The following is a 20,652-nucleotide window of genomic DNA, read 5'->3' as shown; positions in this document are numbered from 1 at the left end:
AGTACAAGCTCATAAATCGTTTTCCGAAGAATTTAGGCTAAGTAAGGTTTCAGAAGGTTATTCGCGATCAATGGGTATAAACAAGGACAGAAGACGCCCGATCACATCCGAAATCCTCTTCAAAGTAATACAGCAATTGCCAAACGTATGCTATAACTCGTATGAGGCAACTCTATTTGCTGCGATATTTTCTCTTGCCTATTTTGGGCTATTTCGTATAAGCGAGTTGGTATCACCTAAACGACCAGAAATGTATAACCAAATCGTCCGACGTTGAATTGTCGTTAGACCAGTCATACATAATCCGCATCGCCAAGTCAAAAACTCTTCAACACAACGCGGCGGTCACACTCAAAATTCCAAAATCGGAGGAATCAATATGCCCTGTCCAGAGAATGCGCGACTATCTGGCTATGTCACCGGTAGGTCCTGCAGCATTTAGTCATAAAGGGGGTATGCCAGTTACCAGACAGCATGTTAACGCGGTACGAGCAAAACCCTCGGCCGCACTGAATTCGGCAACGCTTTCTTTAACACTCATAGCTTTAGAATTGGGCGCGCAAAGGATCTGTCAAGGAAAGGAGTTCCTCCCGAAGTCATCGCGAAACTTGGGAGATGGACTTCAGACAGACACATACACAAAGTACATTAGACCATAACCCTTAAGATTTATTAAGGGCACAGCAGCTAACAGCTGTGACGTCACTAGTGATCCATCCCAGACGGTCGCGCCCATAACGAGATGTCAAAACCAGTATAAAATGCAGAGAGGTAACTCTGTATTTCACGTTACCGTTTCTGTAATTTGGATTCAGGGATTGTCTCCCTTTTATTTCATCATAAGTGAATGAGGATTCTTATGTTGATTTAATACTCTAGTCTCTTATAACTCAATACTTCCGAGTGGCAGCTTTTAGTAGTATGCTTATGCTTTATTGTATGTTGTGATTGTATATATTATGCTGACAAGACTGTAATAAAGTAATTAACCTATATTTGCTTAATTGGGCTACAACATTATGATTTACAGTAATATAATTGACACATAGAAGACTTGTATTCGGTTATACATGCTTATATAGTTTTATGCAGTTACACTATGAGACCTTAAAATAATGTATACTAATATGAATAAACAATTGACCTTTGTTTTGTGTACACCCAAAATGTTATTTGCTATTGACAGAGATATGGGTTCTTGGGGACAGTATTCCTCAGCGGGCAGGAGCAAGAGCCAAAGAACGGGGGATGGAGAACCTGCGGCTGCCCACAATCATCGCATGGTGGGAAATACGCGGCCTGACAGGGTCGTCATTACGGAGGTCAATAGAAGCCAATGTGTTACTGTCCACGCCGCCAAAGGTATTGGTATTACATCTGGGCGGAAATGATCTGTGCATCGACTCATGTACAAAGGTACGGAATAATATAAAGAGAGAAATTAAATATTTAAGGACAGCTTTCGCAGACACAGCAATAATCTGGGTGGACATCATTGACCGGATAAATTGGCGCTCTTCCCTCCCCAGGAAAATTATTACGTCCAAACGTCGCCGAGTAAACAGGTTTGGTCGAGTGTGTGTGCAGTGGGCAAGCCGCAGCACCATTATCACTGTGGACATTGATGCAAACACCCCGGGTTTTTTCCTCCCGGATGGGGTGCACTTGTCACCAGTGGGGCATGAGTTCTATCTGGACACCCTGCGGGATGCCATTGTGCAATTTTTATAGCCCACAATATATAGGGCATAATCATTTGTAAACATTGCAATTTGTATCGACCAAGTGGCTAATACTGGTTTGCTATCAGAATTTTGGGGAATAAATTGTTTCAATTTATTTGTGGCGTAAAATTCTGTGAGTACAGGTTGTTGAATTTCTCAGTTCCGCTCATTTTGGTTTATCAGTATTAATTTATTAATAAACAAGTATATTCTAGGGGTTTTGAGCTCTCCGCTGCCATTGTTTGGGGCTCCTTCGGGACAACACCGCAATGACGCAGTGGGCTCACAACCCATCTTTTAACGTAAACATTATAGCAAAAGGCTAACTGCACGGGGCGAGGTTTGGTTGGTTGCTTGCTTGCATGGTTGGTTGGTTACCCAGACTTGCAGGGGTCAGGTAGATTAGATCTTCCCGGCACTACACCCTGTTGGTAAAGTTTGGTGGTTACTGGCACCGCAGTAGGAGCCAGCGTGTAATTGTGTTTACCGGCGTGTGATGTCATGGTTACTGGCAAATGGTATAACTGGTGAGATATATGGGTTACCGGTAAAGGTTGGTGTATGCCAGAGGGTTATATAGTGTGGCTGCCAGAGGGTTATATAGTGGGTCACTTGCACAGGTATACATACGCGGTTACGCTCCGTGCAAGTCCAAATTAGTAACCATCACGGCTAGGAAATTATTATTAAACACACCAAGTGCTCACAGGGTTTTGCGCCACATACTGCGGCCTTTACGCCAATACTTATCACAGGCTTTTGATAACTTTGACATACAATGATTTATTGAATGTATGGTTAGTTTCAACATAGGAATAAATGCAATCCACGTATATTCTGGTTATTTATTGTATATCATAAAATAAATATTCTCTGCATGTGCAAATACTTAAATATAGGCCCTTTTTAAGCACATGTACACTTTTGTGACCCCCTGGGCTGGGTCAAATTTAACCCCAGGGGCATAATTTAGGCAAACTTTGTAGAGGACTACTATATCTCACTACATACAAAATGTGGTAGCCCTAGGTCCTAGAGTTAAGGACAAGAATATTTTTAAAGTTTTCACAAAATAAGCAAGATATAAGGGTATATAATGTTCAATTTTGTGACCCGCGGGTCAGGGTCAAATTTGACCCAAATGGCATAATTTGGACAAACTTGGTAGAGGACTAAAGGATGTTACTGCATACCAAATTTGGTAGCCATAGTCCGAATGGTTTTCGACAAGAAGATTTTTAAAGATTTCACAAAATAGGCGCTTTATAAGCGTTTATTCAATTTTGTGACCCCCCGGGGCAGGGTCAAAGTTGACCCCAGAGGCATTATTTGAACAAATTTGGTAGAGGTTTATTAGATGTCACTAAATACCAAATTTGGTAGCCCTAGGCCCAATGGTTATGGACAAGAAGAATTTTAAAGTTTTCACAAAATAGGCCCCATATAAGCGTATGTTCAGTTTTGTGACCCCCCGGGCAGGGTCAAATTTGACCCAAGGGGCATAATTTGAACAAACATGGTAGAGAACTATTAGATGTCACTACATACCAAATTTGGTAGCCCTATGCCCTATGGTTAAGGACGAGAACATTTTTAAAGTGTTCACAAAATTGGCACTATATAAGCATATAATCGATTTTGTGGCCCCCAGGGCAGGGTCAAATATGACCCCTGGGGCATTATTTGAACAAACTAAGTAGAGGACTATACAATGTCACTACATACCAAATTGTGTAGCCCTTGGCCTAATGGTTATGGACAAGAAATTTGTTTAAGTTTTCACAAAATAGGCCTTATATAAGCATATGTTCAATTTTGTGACCCCGCGGGGCAGGGTCAAATTTGACCCCAGGGATAAAATTTGAACAGATTTTGGGAGAGGACTATTAGATGTCACTACATACCAAATTTGATAGCCCTAGGCCCGATGGTTATAGACAAGAAGAATTTTAAAGTTTTCACAAAAAAGGCCTTATATAAGCATATGTTCAATTTTGTGACCTCCCGGGGCAGGGTCAAATTTGACCCCAGGGGCATAATTTGAACAAACTTGGTAGAGAACTATAAGATGTCACTACTAGTTGCAATAATACAACTCCCAGCTATATCTGAGCTGTACGTATGCACTCATAAAAGTTCAGAGCATTCAAAAAGAACTAACCACCGGGGCAGTTTCAAATTTGACCCCAGTGGCAAAATTTGAACAAACTAAGAAGAGAACTATTACATGTCACTATATACCAAATTTGGTAGCCCTACGCCATACGGTTATGGACAAGAAGAATTTTAAAGTTTTCACAAAAAAGGCCTTATATAAGCATATGTTTAATTTTGTGACCCTCGGGGCAGGGTCACACTTGACCCCAGGGACATAATTTGAACAAACTTGGTAGAGGACTATAAGATGCCACTACATATCAAATTTGGTAGCCCTAGGCCCAATGGTTATGAACGGAAAGAGTTTTCACAAAATAGACCCTATATAAGCATATGTTCAATTTTGTGACCCCCGGGGCAGGGTCAAATTTGACACCAGGGGCATAATTTGAACAAACTAAGTAGAGGACTATACAATGTCACTACATATCAAATTTTATAGCCCTATGCCCAATGGTTAACGACGAGATAATTTTGAAAGTTTTCACAAAATAGGCCTTATATAAGCAAATTTTCAATTTTGTGACACCCGGGGCAGGGTCAAATTTGACCCCAGGGGAATAATTTGAACAAATTTGAAAGAGGTTCACCCCAGGAACATTCCTGAGAAATTTCATCAGAATTGGACCAGTAGTTTAGGAGAAGAAGATGTTTAAATGAAAAGTTAACGCACGCACGCACGGACGGACGCACGCACGACGGACATAGGACCATGACATAAGCCCCGCTGGCCTTTGGCCAGTGGAGCTAAACATAACGGACAGAGCCATAACTGACAATTTAAAATTATTCTGCATATAAAGTTACTTAATGTAACTGTTATTACGTTAAGTTTGAATATATTTAGCTCCATATGGTTGGTTCATTTTATTTTCGTTTGACATTTATTTATAAAACAATCAAGAAAATTACCTTTTAAAAATTCGGACAACACACCGTTACCGAAAAACATGGGGGTTAGTTGCTTCGACAAAGCATAAAACTGCTTTAAGCGTGTGATCTGCTAAGAACTCTTATCTAATAATTTTTACATATTATATAACATTGTAATTATGAAAATAATCACCGTTAATTTATACGATTGTGATAATTGTTGAATATGGACAGTAAATGGAACCTAATCAAATATTCACCCATTTATAAGGGAGGTAAATGTGTGTTTCAGGTTCAAGTAGAGTAGTCTCCCTTTAATGAAATTGAAAATTGAGGCTCACCATGGGGTTATTGGGGTAGTAGTTCCAGTATCAAACTGAAACAGTGAATAATATAAAAAATCACTGTTATTTTCACTGTTTAAAACAGTGAAATATTAATTTTAAGTAACAGTTAATTCCTTATTAACTACTGGAAAGCATAAGTTATAGAAGTTTTCTGCTGTACGGCAGAAAATATTTCCAATCTAATAAAATTATACATTTGTTTCTGGTACTACTTCTTCTGAACATTTATACTAGTATTTATTGATCCGCGTTTTATATATTTTGCAAAAATAATGCGATCTGAATTGCTAACCTTAGCGAATTTCATACAGATTGTTGAACACAACTTGTAGAGAGATCAAAATGACATTTAATAAAGTGCTATTTTGAACACATTGTTTACAAACCTAATAAAATCGGGCAGTAACGCAATCAACTAAATGCTGGTTATATTAGGACTTAGTGAATTAATTTTAAGTAACTGGCGGTTTGGATAATTAACTCTTAAAAAAAACGGCCCGTTCTATTTTGATGCAAATAAGAAATCGTGATTGTATTAAGGAATATGCTGCCCAAGTTGTTTAAAAGAGAAAGAACGCCTTTATTATCAAGCACTTATGCTTACTTGGAGAAACGAAACTGAAACGCATATACTTCCTTTTTACATTGTTAAAGGCATATTGTCAGTTCGCTTACCAATTATAATATTCTCATGATATGTGAAATGCAATTCAGAATAGCAACTAAAGCGTGGTTATATGTAAGTTTTATTAAATCTTCTAAATGATGAACCTCAATTGGATAATAGAGCTGTGCGCAGTTTTGATTTCAGCAGAATGTGTCCGTAAGTTTTACGTTTCCCTTTATATACAACAATAAATAAAACATATAATAGTGTGCAAGTATTATATGATATATGATGTACCGGTAATATATGTTTATGTAGATATATATAATATATTTACGGCACATAATATATCATATAATACTTGCATATCATAATATATAAATATATATATATATACAGTAGACTGCCAATACCGGACTCTCCGAATACCGGAAATCTCCCGATTCCAGTCCCGTATGTTCCCCTTATATTTCTTTGTTGGAAAATGTTGAATAAACCGAACTCACTCAAAACCTGAAACGGATATCTCCTTGAATTTCGTCATTCTTAATGTAAAATACATTGAGTAAACCGGACGGTCCAAATTCTCAAGACGCCCGAGGCGTGTAAATTACAATACCTAGTCAGCACGGCGCGTGCCGTGTCACACATTCCGCTCGCGCAATTATCGATAATCGGATTAAACATTACCATAAAGGCGTCAAGTCGTTACCGCGCTATTGAAGTCCGATTAAATAATGTAAAACTAACTGTGTATGTCTATTATAGACGTGCTGTAACACCAAAAAGTGATTGACGCGATCGTGTTATTAGGCATATGATAAACAATTTAATTACAAAATTAATGCATGCCGTTGCGACGATCACTTTCTTGTAATCTTCTTCAGAAATGTGCACTGACGCAGAGAGTGATCTCGGACTTTTTCAAGGAATCGTGAACTTCACGCGTGTGTAGGTTTTGACAAGACTTGCTGAGATTTTGAATGTCTTGAAAATATTACGCTTTTTTGCGTGTGTGCGCGTGTATATTGTGTGAAATGTGTTATGTCTTGAATAATAAATCGCGTGTCCACAACAATCGTATTTGTGTCGTAATTCGTCACAATTGTCTATGACGTTTGGCGCTTCCTATTTGTAACGAATAAAACTTAATTAATTCAGAGCTATTTAAAAAACACTCGAACAAGACTCGCTCGCCTATATGACAAATATCACGTACGCATGTACATGTACGTACATGTATAAAGCACCACGCTCACTTTGTGATTACACAAAACAAGTCGGTATGGAATGTTTATTGCATCGAATAAAACACATTATTTGAAGAATACTTTAAACATGAACATTACATGAGTAGTTATCACATGGTACATGTAAATGTATATGGTTTGTTCATATTTCGGCAATATGTCTACTCTTGGTATATATATATATATATATATATATATATATATATATATATATATATATATATATATATATATATATATATATATATATATATATATATATATGTATATATATATATATATTTATTTATTTATTTATTTATTTATTTATTATGACTTTACGACTTTTGTGACGCATGTAACTCGAACAGTATCATTAGTTCACTAATGAAACTTCACATGCGTGGTCATTGCCATGTTACTTTCTTCACGCGGTTAAGTTGTGGCAGTTTTGTCTGACATTGGATTATTTATGGCGCTTTTTAAACAAAACATGACATTTATTTGATCGTTTCTCAGTTAGCTGGAATCATATTCACCAGCAAGTAAACTTGCGCAACTGGGTATTTTCCTAATTCGTATTTTGCATAACCGAAGCTATGGTCCTTTCTAGCGAAATAAGATTTAGAAAAGATAAGGTTGAAACTTAAAGTCACACACATTGAAATGAAATACATGTTTATCAATACATAAAGATGCAATTTAAAAGTTTGCACAATTGTCATTAAATCTATAGCCTAGTTAGCAAGTAATTCATTATTATTTTTTATTTTAAAACCGAAAGTAGGATTTCTTTACGCATACGCATATTTCGACAAACGCGAGTTTTAACAAAGTTTTAAAGCGCAAAATAGACCGATTTAAACCTTGTAACCACCAGATATATTCTAATTGGCATAGATAAAATTAAATCTATAGCCTAGTTAGCAAGTAATATATTATTTTTCAAACGGTACCGCTTTTAAAACCGAAAGGAGGATTTCTAGACGTATACGTCCATTTCGACAAACGCGATTATGTTTAAGTTTTAAAGCGCAAAAAAGACGGATTTCTACCTTGTAAACACCAGATATATTCTAATTCGCATATATAAATATATGTTTATTGTTTATACTTAAATTTACTATGCCATGTAGTTAATTTTAAGGTGTGAGGCTTTAAGCCGTTCGTCATTCAAAATGTATAGCTGTTACAGTGACAAAACATACAAATTGAAATTATTATTGGTTCACTATTTCAAGACACGACTATTTCTTCTTCGAATCTGCAGTGCTCTTTAGAATTTCTTGTTAAAATTGACAATGGTATGCTTAACGTGTTGATAGAAGTTTTGTGCAATATCGTGATCGCTAAATGGATAAAACTTGTCTATTATTCATACATTCTGAATATTTATAGTTAATAATGAACTTTTTGTTAAACATCGATTGTTCTTATACATTCTTTCTGGATAATAAATTAAGTAAGTATGCCCGAATTTATGTGTATGCTTACATTTTTAAAACATAAGCCCATATGTGTTGTAATAGCAGTCCGGATTAGTACCACTCATGGACACTATAAAAACAAATAATCGTTATGCATTATCATAAAAACACGATAAAAACGTTTTGATAGTTTTACCGGTAGATAAAATAAACTGACTAACAAGTTTAAACTAAGTATTTGATTCAGGTGGATTTGATTTAGAATCTTTTAAAATTATTTAGACAAATACTCAAATACTGTCTTTAAAAGTAATCAGCATTTACAGCCAAGCATTTTACATCGTTAACAACGTGTTCTTTCTTAACGCATCGGTCACAATCCACTTCGTTAGACGCAAGATTTTGAGAACAAAGACAAACGCATGCGTCTGGTGAAACATTGTCCAGTACGTACTTCTTAACGTTTTCGACGTTTTAAATATAATATGTGTCGATTAATGTCGTCCAGTAGATAAATGCTTTATGTTGTTGTTTATTGGTCAGAATATGTGCTATCTGTACGTGTTTAAGTTGCATGTCATTACATGATTTTATACCACTAACACAGAATTACAATTCATGTGCTCATTCAATAAATTGGTTTCGAGCCTCATGCTAGTTTCAGTTATAGCTATTTACAAATAACATATTTCAAAATGGTTATTATTATATTTATAATATAATGAGTCAAGTGCAAAATATGTTCAAAGTAAACGAAGATATTCACCGATGCATACTTTGATTTTTATTAAGTCACGTTAGACTAACTTAAATGTGAGATTCACTTGTGTTTTCGTTTGTGCACGTCATAATCTCACAACTTGTCTTCAAATCATCGTAACTGCCCAAGGAACGCTTCCGATGTTTTTTTTGTGTAAAAAGTCGTGAGGTACTGCCTTATGAGCTTTCACTCACGTGTAACTCTAACGCCTGCCATGTCATGTGTCCTGCAGATTGGCTGAATGCCGCCAGACAATTTGCTAGACGTTACAGACGTTTAGCGACATGTCTAAGTCGCGGTTTATCTTCAGTAGGTTGAACATACGCAGCAGGTTGTGCATAGCAATAAATGCGCCAAAAAACCTTATGGAATCGACTTGGTGTTGGCTGAATAATAATCAAATGAATCGCCAACAGTGTACAATTATATACACAAAGCAGTTGTTTCAACTCGCCTTGCGCGTAACAATCGAGAATTGATTTTTTTTATTTAAATTCCTGTCTGCGCGGAGTTTCATTAACCGTTTTTGACGAGAACAAGGCACCTTCATATCGTCGTTGCGAAGAGGCTCATGGCCGTGGAGGGCAAAGTTCAGTTACTCCAGGAAGGACGTAGTTCAAAGTACTATAGTCGGAAGATCTTGTTCCTCCAGCATCCGCATATGACTAACACACTTATAGTCCGCAGCGACTAAGCCCAGCAGAATACTGCAGGCAACTTTCTAACCTTGATACATTATTCCCGATTGTTTTTTCTTAATTGTCATACGATTTCTTCAATGGTACCACGTGTGTGATGAAAGTTCCGTCCTTTGCGGAAGTTAGCTGCAAACTGACACCATTCTTCTCTTTGAACAATGGGATGTGGAACCTAATTAACTCGCAAACCTGACAAACATCGTGTAAAAACTTCAAATGGTGTTTTCCGGGAACCAGCATTCAAAGTCAAGCACCCACGCCGGATGCAAGACATCGCTATGTTATACAAAAATTGAGTACGGGTTCAAATGGTCGTCCGTGTCTGTAAATGAAAAACATCTTTATTTAACGTTTACTGTTCGATAATTATCCGTCTTTTTTCAATATGATTATAAAAGTATTTTTTAACAAGATGTGTTTGTGAAACACTATGTCCCCCCCCCCCCTATATATTTGATTTTGACCTTAAAGGATGACCTTGACCTTGACTTTTTACCTCTCAAAATGTGCAGCTCTATGAGAAACCCATGCATGCCATATATCAAGTTTCCATCTTCAATATTGCAAAAGTTATGGCCAATGTAAAAGTTTGACGCAAACAAACCAACAAAACAACAAACAGACAGGGCAAAATCAATATGTCCCCCAGTATAGACTGAGGAGCTTTATTAACATCCGCCTGAACGTCGCAATGTAGTCTTACGTAGCCTGCATATGCGCCTTACGTCGTCCACAAAGACAGTTTGCGTTTCCTGAAGAGCAATTGCGAGTGGAGCAACGTGCGTACGGCGTTATGTGACAGAAGTTCGACGCACGGTGTTCCGTCGCCGTGCGTCTGGTGCTTGTTTTTGAATAAATATCGACGCAAACCGTTTGTGGCATAGGCTGAAGCCTTGGTCGAAACAAGGTTGCATCGACCTAACGCAGAGCTTTCATCACGGTGTAGTTCACATACGTGTGACGGACCTACGTCGATCGTTTCTCTTTTCTTCCATCTCAAGGTCGCCGCAAACGGCGCAAATTAAGTTGATGTGTCGGCCGCGTCAAATAAACCGCGCAAGGTCACCGTGTGCACACCGTGCATTAACCTTGAAAAGTGCAATCAAAAAGACAATGTATTTCTCAAAGAGTCTTTGCGGAGAACGTAAGACGGCTTTGCGGTAACGGTAACGCCTAACGTTTAAAATAAAAACTTTAAATATGTCTTTACACGAGCTCTCACTTTGTTTTTCATACACCAATCGGTGAAGCGATTTTTGAAACATACTTTTTCAAATAAGTTTGTTTCCCAATTACAATTTGTTTCTACGTTGCGGCACTTTTAGCATTAAAACTATAACACATTTTTAAGTATCATATTCACACCTACTTGAGTCGTTTTGAAAATTGAAAACGTTCGTCAACCTTTAGGTGACTGGGTGTGCGTACTTTTAACAATGTTTATTAGCGCGTTTTCAGGCCATCTTAAATCGCGCGTCTGGTTAAAGCTTTACGTCTGAGGCAGTGGATTGTGATCAAGGCTTTACATGCACGACCATTATCTGATATATTTAAATACGATTCTAGATATTAAACTGTTTGTATCTTTTTTTTAAATATCTATGTGCCTAAACGTTGAGCAGCAATCCTTTACACAGGTTCAAACCAAAAACTGATTTTCTATGCTTAATCCAATGCTGTGACCTCAATTTAAATCATATTTCAGTTTTCTTTATATTTAATCTCTTTTCCTGTTTGAAAAGTAATTATTAACACGCCTTTGATGATTTGTGACGATATATTATTATCAGTCCGGGGTTTCCATGTATTTGAAATAAAATTTGAAACATCTTTAAATTACATTTCAGAGTCAAATGATCCACTAATAAACGTTCGACCACTGTGTAGATCAAACTTGGAAGTTACTTGTAATGCGAGTAGTGGACTTTACGGAATGTGGACATTTTATAGAAGTCGCACTGGTTCTGAAGACATGGAAAACATGGGAAAGATAGTTGATAATGAACAAGAATGCCAAGTCACTACCCTAAAAACTACACAATCAACGCATTGTATTTGCATCGACGCCAATCATGTCACGTGCAATATATTCGATTATATGATTGCTAAACCAGGTGACAGATGGCAATGTGCTAGACATGTAAATGGATCTTCACTTGTAAGCGTGCCCGACATATTACCGATTGAAGGTAAACTTAATTGCCATATTGAACTTTGTTTATTCAGCATTGTATACACAGTTGTGTATGAAAAACGAACAGATGATTATAATAAGATTGCTTCTTTTATTAGTGCTTGTCTTTGCATTTTCAGATTTTATATGCATCAACTAAAAATACATATCTCATTCTGAGCAGAAGCATCGTAGCCATTCTTCATAATTTATACGCCATCTTGGTAATAAAAATTGTATGTCAAAATGAAAAGGATATAATTAATACTACAAGGGGTTAATTGTATCATCAAGAAGATATAACACACTGGCGAATGTTGATAAAAAGATGGAATAGTTTTGGCTATTTACTTTTAGCAAACATATTGTTGTCTTCACGAACTTGTTTGGAGTGGAACGAGTTTTTTTTTAATAAATTACTTGTATTCTTTCATTACATAAATCACTGTATCTTCTATATCATCTGTACCTTTAGTTTTGATTTCTGAATATAATTTCAAAGCTTCAAAGCTTAAGAACTTTTAGAATTTTTGAAACCTTATTAGTATCGGGTTTAATCTTTAAATTGTAATCAATGACTTTATTCGCAGATTTGGTATTTTTATGCGTGATCTACGTTTTAGTCGATATGAACATAAATTGTACACAAATTTACACATACATTTTTTAACATAATTACATGTACATTTCAGTCGATAATACTTCATCCAGTTGGCTATTGTTACGAACGCCAAAGTATACTAATGTTCAATTTTTGACGTTGCAAATTACGAACGACAAAGTAAACTAATGTTCAATTTTTTGACGTTGCAAAATAATGAAATGCTTTTTGCTATGAATGTGCACAGGCTCAACATACTGTACTTTTTCTTTAAATCAATTAATATAACTGTATTTTATTATCCGATGTAACACTATATTATCGTTCAATTATATTATTAACAATAACAGTACTTAGTGAGTCAATAAATCGCGCTGTTAACTTGCTTATCGGATCAATCAGGTTGTTTGTTTAAAAATATACTGTATATTGTTTGAAGAAATCATGGGTTGTACAACGACAACCAGTCTAGGCAAGGTGACACACGAAGCAGTAAGTTTATCTTCAATGTTAACACGTGTTTACACTGACTCAGCAGCAGTCATCTTACCAGTGGAAGCGCACACTACACAACTTGGAGGTAAGATTATACATGCATAATCACTTTCATACATGCATAACCACTTTCATTCTAGTTTTTAAAGATGATGAATTACGACAATATGAATACCTTGGATTTGGTCGTGAACTATAATGTATGCTACATAAGACTTGCCATAAACATGCGGCACTTGTATTCTGCATCATGATCAAAACGCCTTAAAAAGTTTTTAGGATAAATCTACATTACTTGTTTGAATGCTTTTACTCTGACACCAACTAACTAGAGCTTCAAAGGGCCACGATATACATGTCGAGTGCATGACTGTCGAGTTAAGATGTGCATTCTATAAATTGAGATTATACTTTTGCTCTTAGGTGAAGCGCACCGCATTTGACATTTCTTTATTTTGAAAGTTTGTACGAACCGTCCCGTATGTGACTTGTCATCTGAAATCTTTGTGTAACCGATTCCCAAAGCACATTGGTTTTATATTCAAAGCACAATCGGTTCTGCCCATATCATTTTGGTTTTTACGCTCGTTTGCGATACTTTAATTGATGTTTTTAATCACTCGGCAAAAAGTCTTAATTTCTGTTCAGTAACAACATTTTCGAAAAATACTTGCCTCAAACAATCTGAATATTTTTTGTTGCGGAAGCGGCCATCCTATTTCGTGTGTCGTGCGAGGTTAATGCACAAAAGACATACATAATTCGCTTGGTAGCTTTTAACACAATTCTTTCAAAGTTGTTTAAATTGATCCGGTTTGCTAAAAATATCCACATAGTCGGTAATTTGCGCTCAAATTAATTTTAAAAGAGGAAGTTAAAAAAATCTCATCTAAAATTAAAAGGTTCAGAGAAGAAATCGTTCGCATATGACGGTATATAGTTGCTTTAATAACATTGTTCAAAGCATGCCCGTGTGGTAAATATCGACAATATCCGGGGGTTGAAACAAACTTAATACAAAAATATTCTTTACTAAAAACTTATTGGTCCTCCACAAATAAGGCCTCTGGGGTCAACACTATTATGTTATTGCCATAGAACTATTTTGCCCGATAACAAATAGTGAGCACCAAAAAAAACACCATGGTAAATAGGTATGATTTTGGCGTCATTTGGTGATGCTCAACCAATTGTTAAAATCGAACCCCTCGGTCAAACTTTACCAAGCCCAATACGTCACATACAGATTTATACAGATTTAAACAGACTGACAAACCAAATTGATTTCAACACAATGGTTATTATCCACACGGCATGTAACGTCTTATTCTAGTAATCTAGATAAAAGTTTTTTTCTAGAACAAGACCCTTGGTCACAATTGGTGTAGTCTAAAGTAGTAAGATTTAACTTGAGAATAGCATAAACAGCAAATATAGAAATGTTTATTACAAATGTAATTAAAATGTTTGATTAATGATATCTCCAAAATAAGAAAAAAACTCGCAATATACACGTTTTCGAGTTGCAAACTCAAATTAATTGACGAAAAGTCAGTTACAGCGTGCAACATTTTTAAGCATTTGGATCGTAACGTTCACACAACTCTTCGTATCGAGGTCAGAAATGTTAAACAATATACATCTTAAGCAACATTTGGCCAATCTGTTCAAACCGATGAAGACATTATGAACCTAGCATACGCAATACACAATTTTCGCAACTCATTATCGAATATGGAAATAACACATTCGTTTGAAATATCTAATACGGTCATTTTGTAATATTGTATTTATATTGATAAATACAATTTCTCTTGAGACGTTACAAATGTGCATTGTAGGCACTTGAACATGCTAATTATTCAATAACTCTATTTTTGTCTTGATAGTTTAAGCCGGTTTGTTTTGCAAATAACATATAATGATAATGAACTGTTTTTGCTTCTATAAATTACCAATAACGTTGTTGACAGAAATCAACGTCTCTGCACCAGAAATGTCAAGTTCCACAACACTGAAGGTCGACACAACTATTTCAAGTGAAAGCAGAGAATCGGACGGTGTACATGTTAATTGTAGGTGATCACACTACGTGTAATGTTCGGTCCATAATGCATTCTATACGCGCAACATGTACTTAAAAGTGAGAAGCATACATATGTGTACATGCAAGTATATGCAAGTATTTCGCATGAAATAGGCGATTTTTCAGTTGGCTCCAATGACTAAGAAATAATAGATTTCATGTCATTTAATACACGCTGACCATTTGCATGTTATTGCCCGTAAAAACATTGTATCGCAGATTTAAAGTCGACTTCTAATTGTAGCACTCCTTTTCGCAAACAACTGACTATACAATCTTGACATTTGTTTATATATGCCATTATACAATTATCTTTATCACTGGACGATAATTATCAGTTAAAAGAACATTTGGGTCAATATACATGCAATTTGTATAGTATATCATTTAAATGTATGCATTAATAGATATATGGCGAAACGAAATAATGGGGGACAGATTGCAGAGATATGGAAAAATAACTGTTTTCTATTTGCAAATTATCTTTTCCCAGTGTATTATAGCTATATTTTTAATGTTTTACAGCACTTTTGAACAGAGACTTTATAATAATCATGGCAGCTGCGGGTGTGACGGTGTTTATTGCAGCGAATGTATCGTTTTGTGTATATTGGAAATTCAAAACACAGTCCAGAGGTACGAACATGAAGATTTACGGATTTAATTCAAATGCGGATTGTTCACTTGAGACAGTTTTGCTTAAGTAACGACATCATCATCTATTTGCTATAGTAAGTGCCATTTAGAATTCATTTTCATTTTTCAATAAATTTGATGTAATAATTTCAGAAAGAAATCAATATGTTTGGAACGATACTATTTCTTCCCGTTACAATACCGAGACTATGCCCATTAGTTCGGATATACATCAGGACGAGAACACGGACGCAAGTTACCATGAAATATCTGAAATACATGCACAACTTGCTGGTGTGTCCACAATTTTGCAAACAATGAACACACTCAGCGCCCAACATGAAAATACTGTCGTTGATATCGATGCAAGTTCTCAACTTAGTTCAGCAATAAAACAGGTTACACTTGGAGCGGAGACTGATATACAAATGCCTGAGACTATGGACCCTCTAAGAGCAAAGCATCTACCAATGTCATTTGTCGCATTGGCCGAAATTAATATGGATGATAGTGAGTAAAATCGGTTGAAGATTATTATCGATAAGTACTCTTTCAAGTATAACTATTTCAACCAGTTCTACTACTACTACTACTACTACTACTACTACTACTACTACTACTACTACTACTACTACTACTACTACTACTACTACTACTACTACTACTACTACTACTACTACTACTACTACTACTACTACTACTACTACTACTACTACTACTACTACTACTACTACTTCTACTACTACTACTACTACTACTACTACTACTACTACAACAACTACTACTACTACTACTACTACTACAACTGCTACTTCTTCTTCTTCTTCTTCTTCTACTACAACTACTACTACTACTACTACTACTACTACTACTCCTACTACTACTACTACTACTACTACTACTACTATTACTACTACTACTACTGCGGCTACTACTACTACCACTAATACTACTGCTACAACTACTACAACTACCAATTCTAATTCTACTGATACTACCGATATTTCTACTACTTTTACTTCTGCTACTACCGCTTATACCACATCTTGTACTTTCATACAAAATTACTGTTGTTGTAGTGGTATGATGATTATTAATTGTACTAAATGATAATGGGTGATGCATATTTTATATTATTTTTGCAGTTGCTTCCATGGATTCATACAATTATAGGCAAGTATAATGTCCAAACTCTGTTGGATTTGTGTGCACGCCTTAATAACAAGTTTAACATACTAAGTTCATGAAATTTGACCCCACGTTTCGTTGTATTGTGAACAGTGCAATCGACAGTCGGTTTGAAAGATGAAAAATGTATAATATATTGGAATTCTGAGTTAACCTGTTAATATTTACTGATAATACCACGTTCCGTTAGTTAGATATTTATATAATTACTAGAATGCGAGCATTCCTCATTACCCGAACATTGTTTTTTAAAAAGATGATATATTTCCCATTCTTTTATAAAACGTGAAATTAGACTTCTGTATGAAACCAAGGTATGTGTAAAAATCGCGACAGAAGTTTTTGGAAAACCATGCATTCCTTTCTTTAGATTCCACATACGGTATTAAACAGATCTGTCGGTTATTTTGGAATTTGCCGAAATAAATATGAAACATAATACAAAAATGCTAAGATGTTTTTTTATCCTAGATACTATACATAATGGAATGTTTGTTGTTTCGTTCTTCAGAAATAATGCATGCATTTTCAATGTAGGAGAGACGTGAAGAGTGTTCGTTACGAGAAATTAGACCCATCTAGCAGGGATGATAAAACTCAGTACAACACACTTGTTTGAAGATAGCAGAGTTTATTGACGCGTAGTAAGTATTTATTGTTAATGTTCTATCACAGAAAAAATATGTTTCACAATATTACGAACCATACTACTACTACACAACTACTACTACTACTACTACTACTACTACTACTACTACTAATACTACTACTACTACTACTACTACACAACAACTACTACTACTACTACTACTACTACTACTACTACTACTACTACTACTACTTCTACTACTTCTACTAGTATAACTACTAGTACTATACTACTGCTGCTGCGGCTGGTACTACTACTACTACTACTACTACTACTACTACTACTACTACTACTACTACTACTACTTCTACTACTACTACTACCACTACTCTACTACTACCTCTACTACTACTACTACTACTACTACTACTACTACTACTACTACTACTACTACTACTACTACTACTTCTTCTACTACTACTACTACTACTACTACTACTACTACTACTACTACTACTACTACTACCACTACTTCTACTACTACTTCTACTACTACTACTACTACTACTACTACTACTACTACTACTACTACTACTACTACTACTACTACTACTACTACTGCTACTACTACTACTTCTACTACTACTACTACTACTACTGCTACTACTACTACTGCTGCTACTACTACTACTACTACTACTACTACTACTACTACTACTACTACTACTACTACTACTACTACTACTACTACATCTACTACTACAACTACTACTACTACTACTACTACTACTACTACTACTACTACTACTACTACTACTGCTACTACTACTACTTCTACTACTACTACTACTACTACTGCTACTACTACTACTGCTGCTACTACTACTACTACTACTACTACTACTACTTCTACTACTACTACTACTACTACTACTACTACTACAACTACTACTACTACTAGTACAACTACTGCTACTACTACTACTACTACTACTATTATTACTACTACTACTATTACTACTACTACTACTACTACTACTACTACCACTACAACTACTACTACTACTACTACTACTACAGCTACTACTATTACTTCTACTACTATTACTAAAACAAATACTACTACTACTACTACTACTACTTCTACTACTACTACTATTACTACTACTACTACTATTACTACTACTACTACTACTACTACTACTACTACTACTACTACTACTACTACTACTACTTCTACTACTACTACTACTACTACTACTACTACTACTACTACTACTACTACTACTTCTACTACTACTACAACAACAACTACAACAACAACTTCTACTACTACTACTACTTCTTTTACTTATATCGAAATAAAGTTGTCTTATTTTGCAGGTACGTGAATTTAAAGACGGACGAGACGCATTCGATATTTCAAAAGTCATTTGTGAACTGAGATGTTTAGAAAACTTGTTTCCGTCTTTCCCTGATGTACCGCATCATAACATGTTAAGTCTTTAACTGTGATTTGTGTTTTGTTTTTAAATCAGAGTTCTTAATTCTGTACTATTCCACTTTTGTTTATATCCCTGCGATCGGAATTTTCAAAGCATAAGCTATATTGTCAAACAATTTGTTAATTCTTTCACTTTAAACTTATTCAGTGTTAATGAATCATAATTTGAAGAACCACAGCGATGTATTTGTGTACTTTTGATTCAATAAACAATTAAAGTCGTTTTACGTAGGTTGTTAAGGTATTTCTTAATGCCATAAATATAGGATCTGGCACGAGTTGTCATATCATACCATATTTTATTAAACGAGTTCAGGAATTTTGTTAGTAAGCGAGCCTTTGGCGAGCTTACTAACGAATTTCCTGGACGAGTTTAATAAAATATGGTATGATATGACAGCGAGTGTCAGATCTTTTTTATCATATGTTTTTAAATGAGCAAACTAAATGAATATTTACGCAAACATAATGATAAATCCTGAATGTTGTTTACATTTCGTGATGTAATTTGACGTTGCAACGTCATTTCAGCAAAATAACAAAATGCGATTGGTCAATAAACGAAAACTAAGCCAATGAAAACGCTAACAAATGTTGTACATGTATTACACATGTGTAATAAAAAAATGTAATAGTTATATAACATGGGAAACAAGGTATGGCATGTGATAAAGTAAATTATGTTTAAAGTAAACTAGTTATGTGTGTGTTTATATTTTATTTGCAATCGTATGTCAACCCAACTATAAATACAACTTCATGCGCGACGATCGCAATGTTGTCGAAGATTGTGTATTCGTTATTATGTCCTTTTTCGACACTGTCCGTTTTCTCATTTAGGAAATAATTGCCGGAGTTTATAAAAACAGGCCTTGATGTAAGGTTATGGAATTTGAGACTCTAATGTACACATCCTATGTGAAGAAAACATTTAAGTTGTAAATATACACGTTGCTAATAAAACGAAAATCACTGTTCGCCTATTGTTCTCATTTACTTGCTAATAAACCTGTCGTTTACAAGAAAGCCAAAGGCCCTGGTACGCACATGTAAAACCCAAAGAAAATGTATTGATCTCATCTAAGTGTGCGATTTTTGTGTTATCAGTGTTTTTTTTTCAATAAGTTTTATTTCTCTCGTAAACATTTTTAGTTTCACTAAGATGGACCTTTGGGTAGTGGGAATAAACGGCTTCATAATGCATGTTTCATAATGCATGTGTCATTAGAGCTCATCTTAGCTTCACGTATCTTGTACCTGTGTTTGTAATTTCGAGGAAAATGTTGTCGTTTAGATTGAAGTTGTGCATACTCTTAAAAAAGTCATCATATCTTGAAAATGTTAAAAGTTCAAGCTGATTTTTAAATGGTTCTTTTCTGCCAAGTACAACATATTGTTTAAATGTATATTTCCAAAATTCATTGTTATCCTGTAAGTATTTTTTTCAGGAAAGTGACTGCCACTATAATACAAAATTGGAATATATAAAACATTACAGTGTACAGACGCTAACGTTATAGTTTTACATCATTTTAGCAATTTTATTATACAGTGTAGT

The 20,652-nt window shown here is 35.3% G+C and overlaps 1 protein-coding gene across 1 annotated transcript; it reads left to right on the top strand.

Annotated features, from left to right (window-relative positions):
• The first annotated feature begins 5,728 nt into the window (after positions 1–5,728).
• On the top strand, positions 5,729–19,939 carry LOC127865837 (uncharacterized). The gene is made up of 9 exons (XM_052405871.1): positions 5,729–5,924; positions 11,670–12,011; positions 13,036–13,176; positions 15,065–15,166; positions 15,703–15,813; positions 15,967–16,323; positions 16,959–16,986; positions 17,539–17,645; positions 18,974–19,939. The coding sequence occupies exons 1-8, from the start codon at positions 5,864–5,866 to the stop codon at positions 17,618–17,620; spliced, it is 1,224 nt and encodes a 407-aa protein (XP_052261831.1). The 5' UTR covers positions 5,729–5,863; the 3' UTR covers positions 17,621–17,645; positions 18,974–19,939.
• The last annotated feature ends 713 nt before the right edge of the window (positions 19,940–20,652 follow it).

This window comes from Dreissena polymorpha, chromosome 2, assembly GCF_020536995.1.
Source record: "Dreissena polymorpha isolate Duluth1 chromosome 2, UMN_Dpol_1.0, whole genome shotgun sequence".
NCBI classification, from domain to species: Eukaryota; Metazoa; Mollusca; class Bivalvia; order Myida; family Dreissenidae; genus Dreissena; species Dreissena polymorpha.
Note: the sequence above shows the minus strand (reverse complement) of the source record. Positions and strands in the feature narration are given on the sequence as shown.

Bases quoted from the DNA above. Each gene is read 5' to 3' on its own strand.
- LOC127865837 (XM_052405871.1), top strand. From the start codon at position 5,864: ATGATGAACCTCAATTGGATAATAGAGCTGTGCGCAGTTTTGATTTCA. The intron at 13,177-15,064 runs GTAAGATTATAC...CGTTGTTGACAG, and splicing joins GCACACTACACAACTTGGAG to AAATCAACGTCTCTGCACCA. The intron at 16,324-16,958 runs GTGAGTAAAATC...TTATTTTTGCAG, and splicing joins CGAAATTAATATGGATGATA to TTGCTTCCATGGATTCATAC.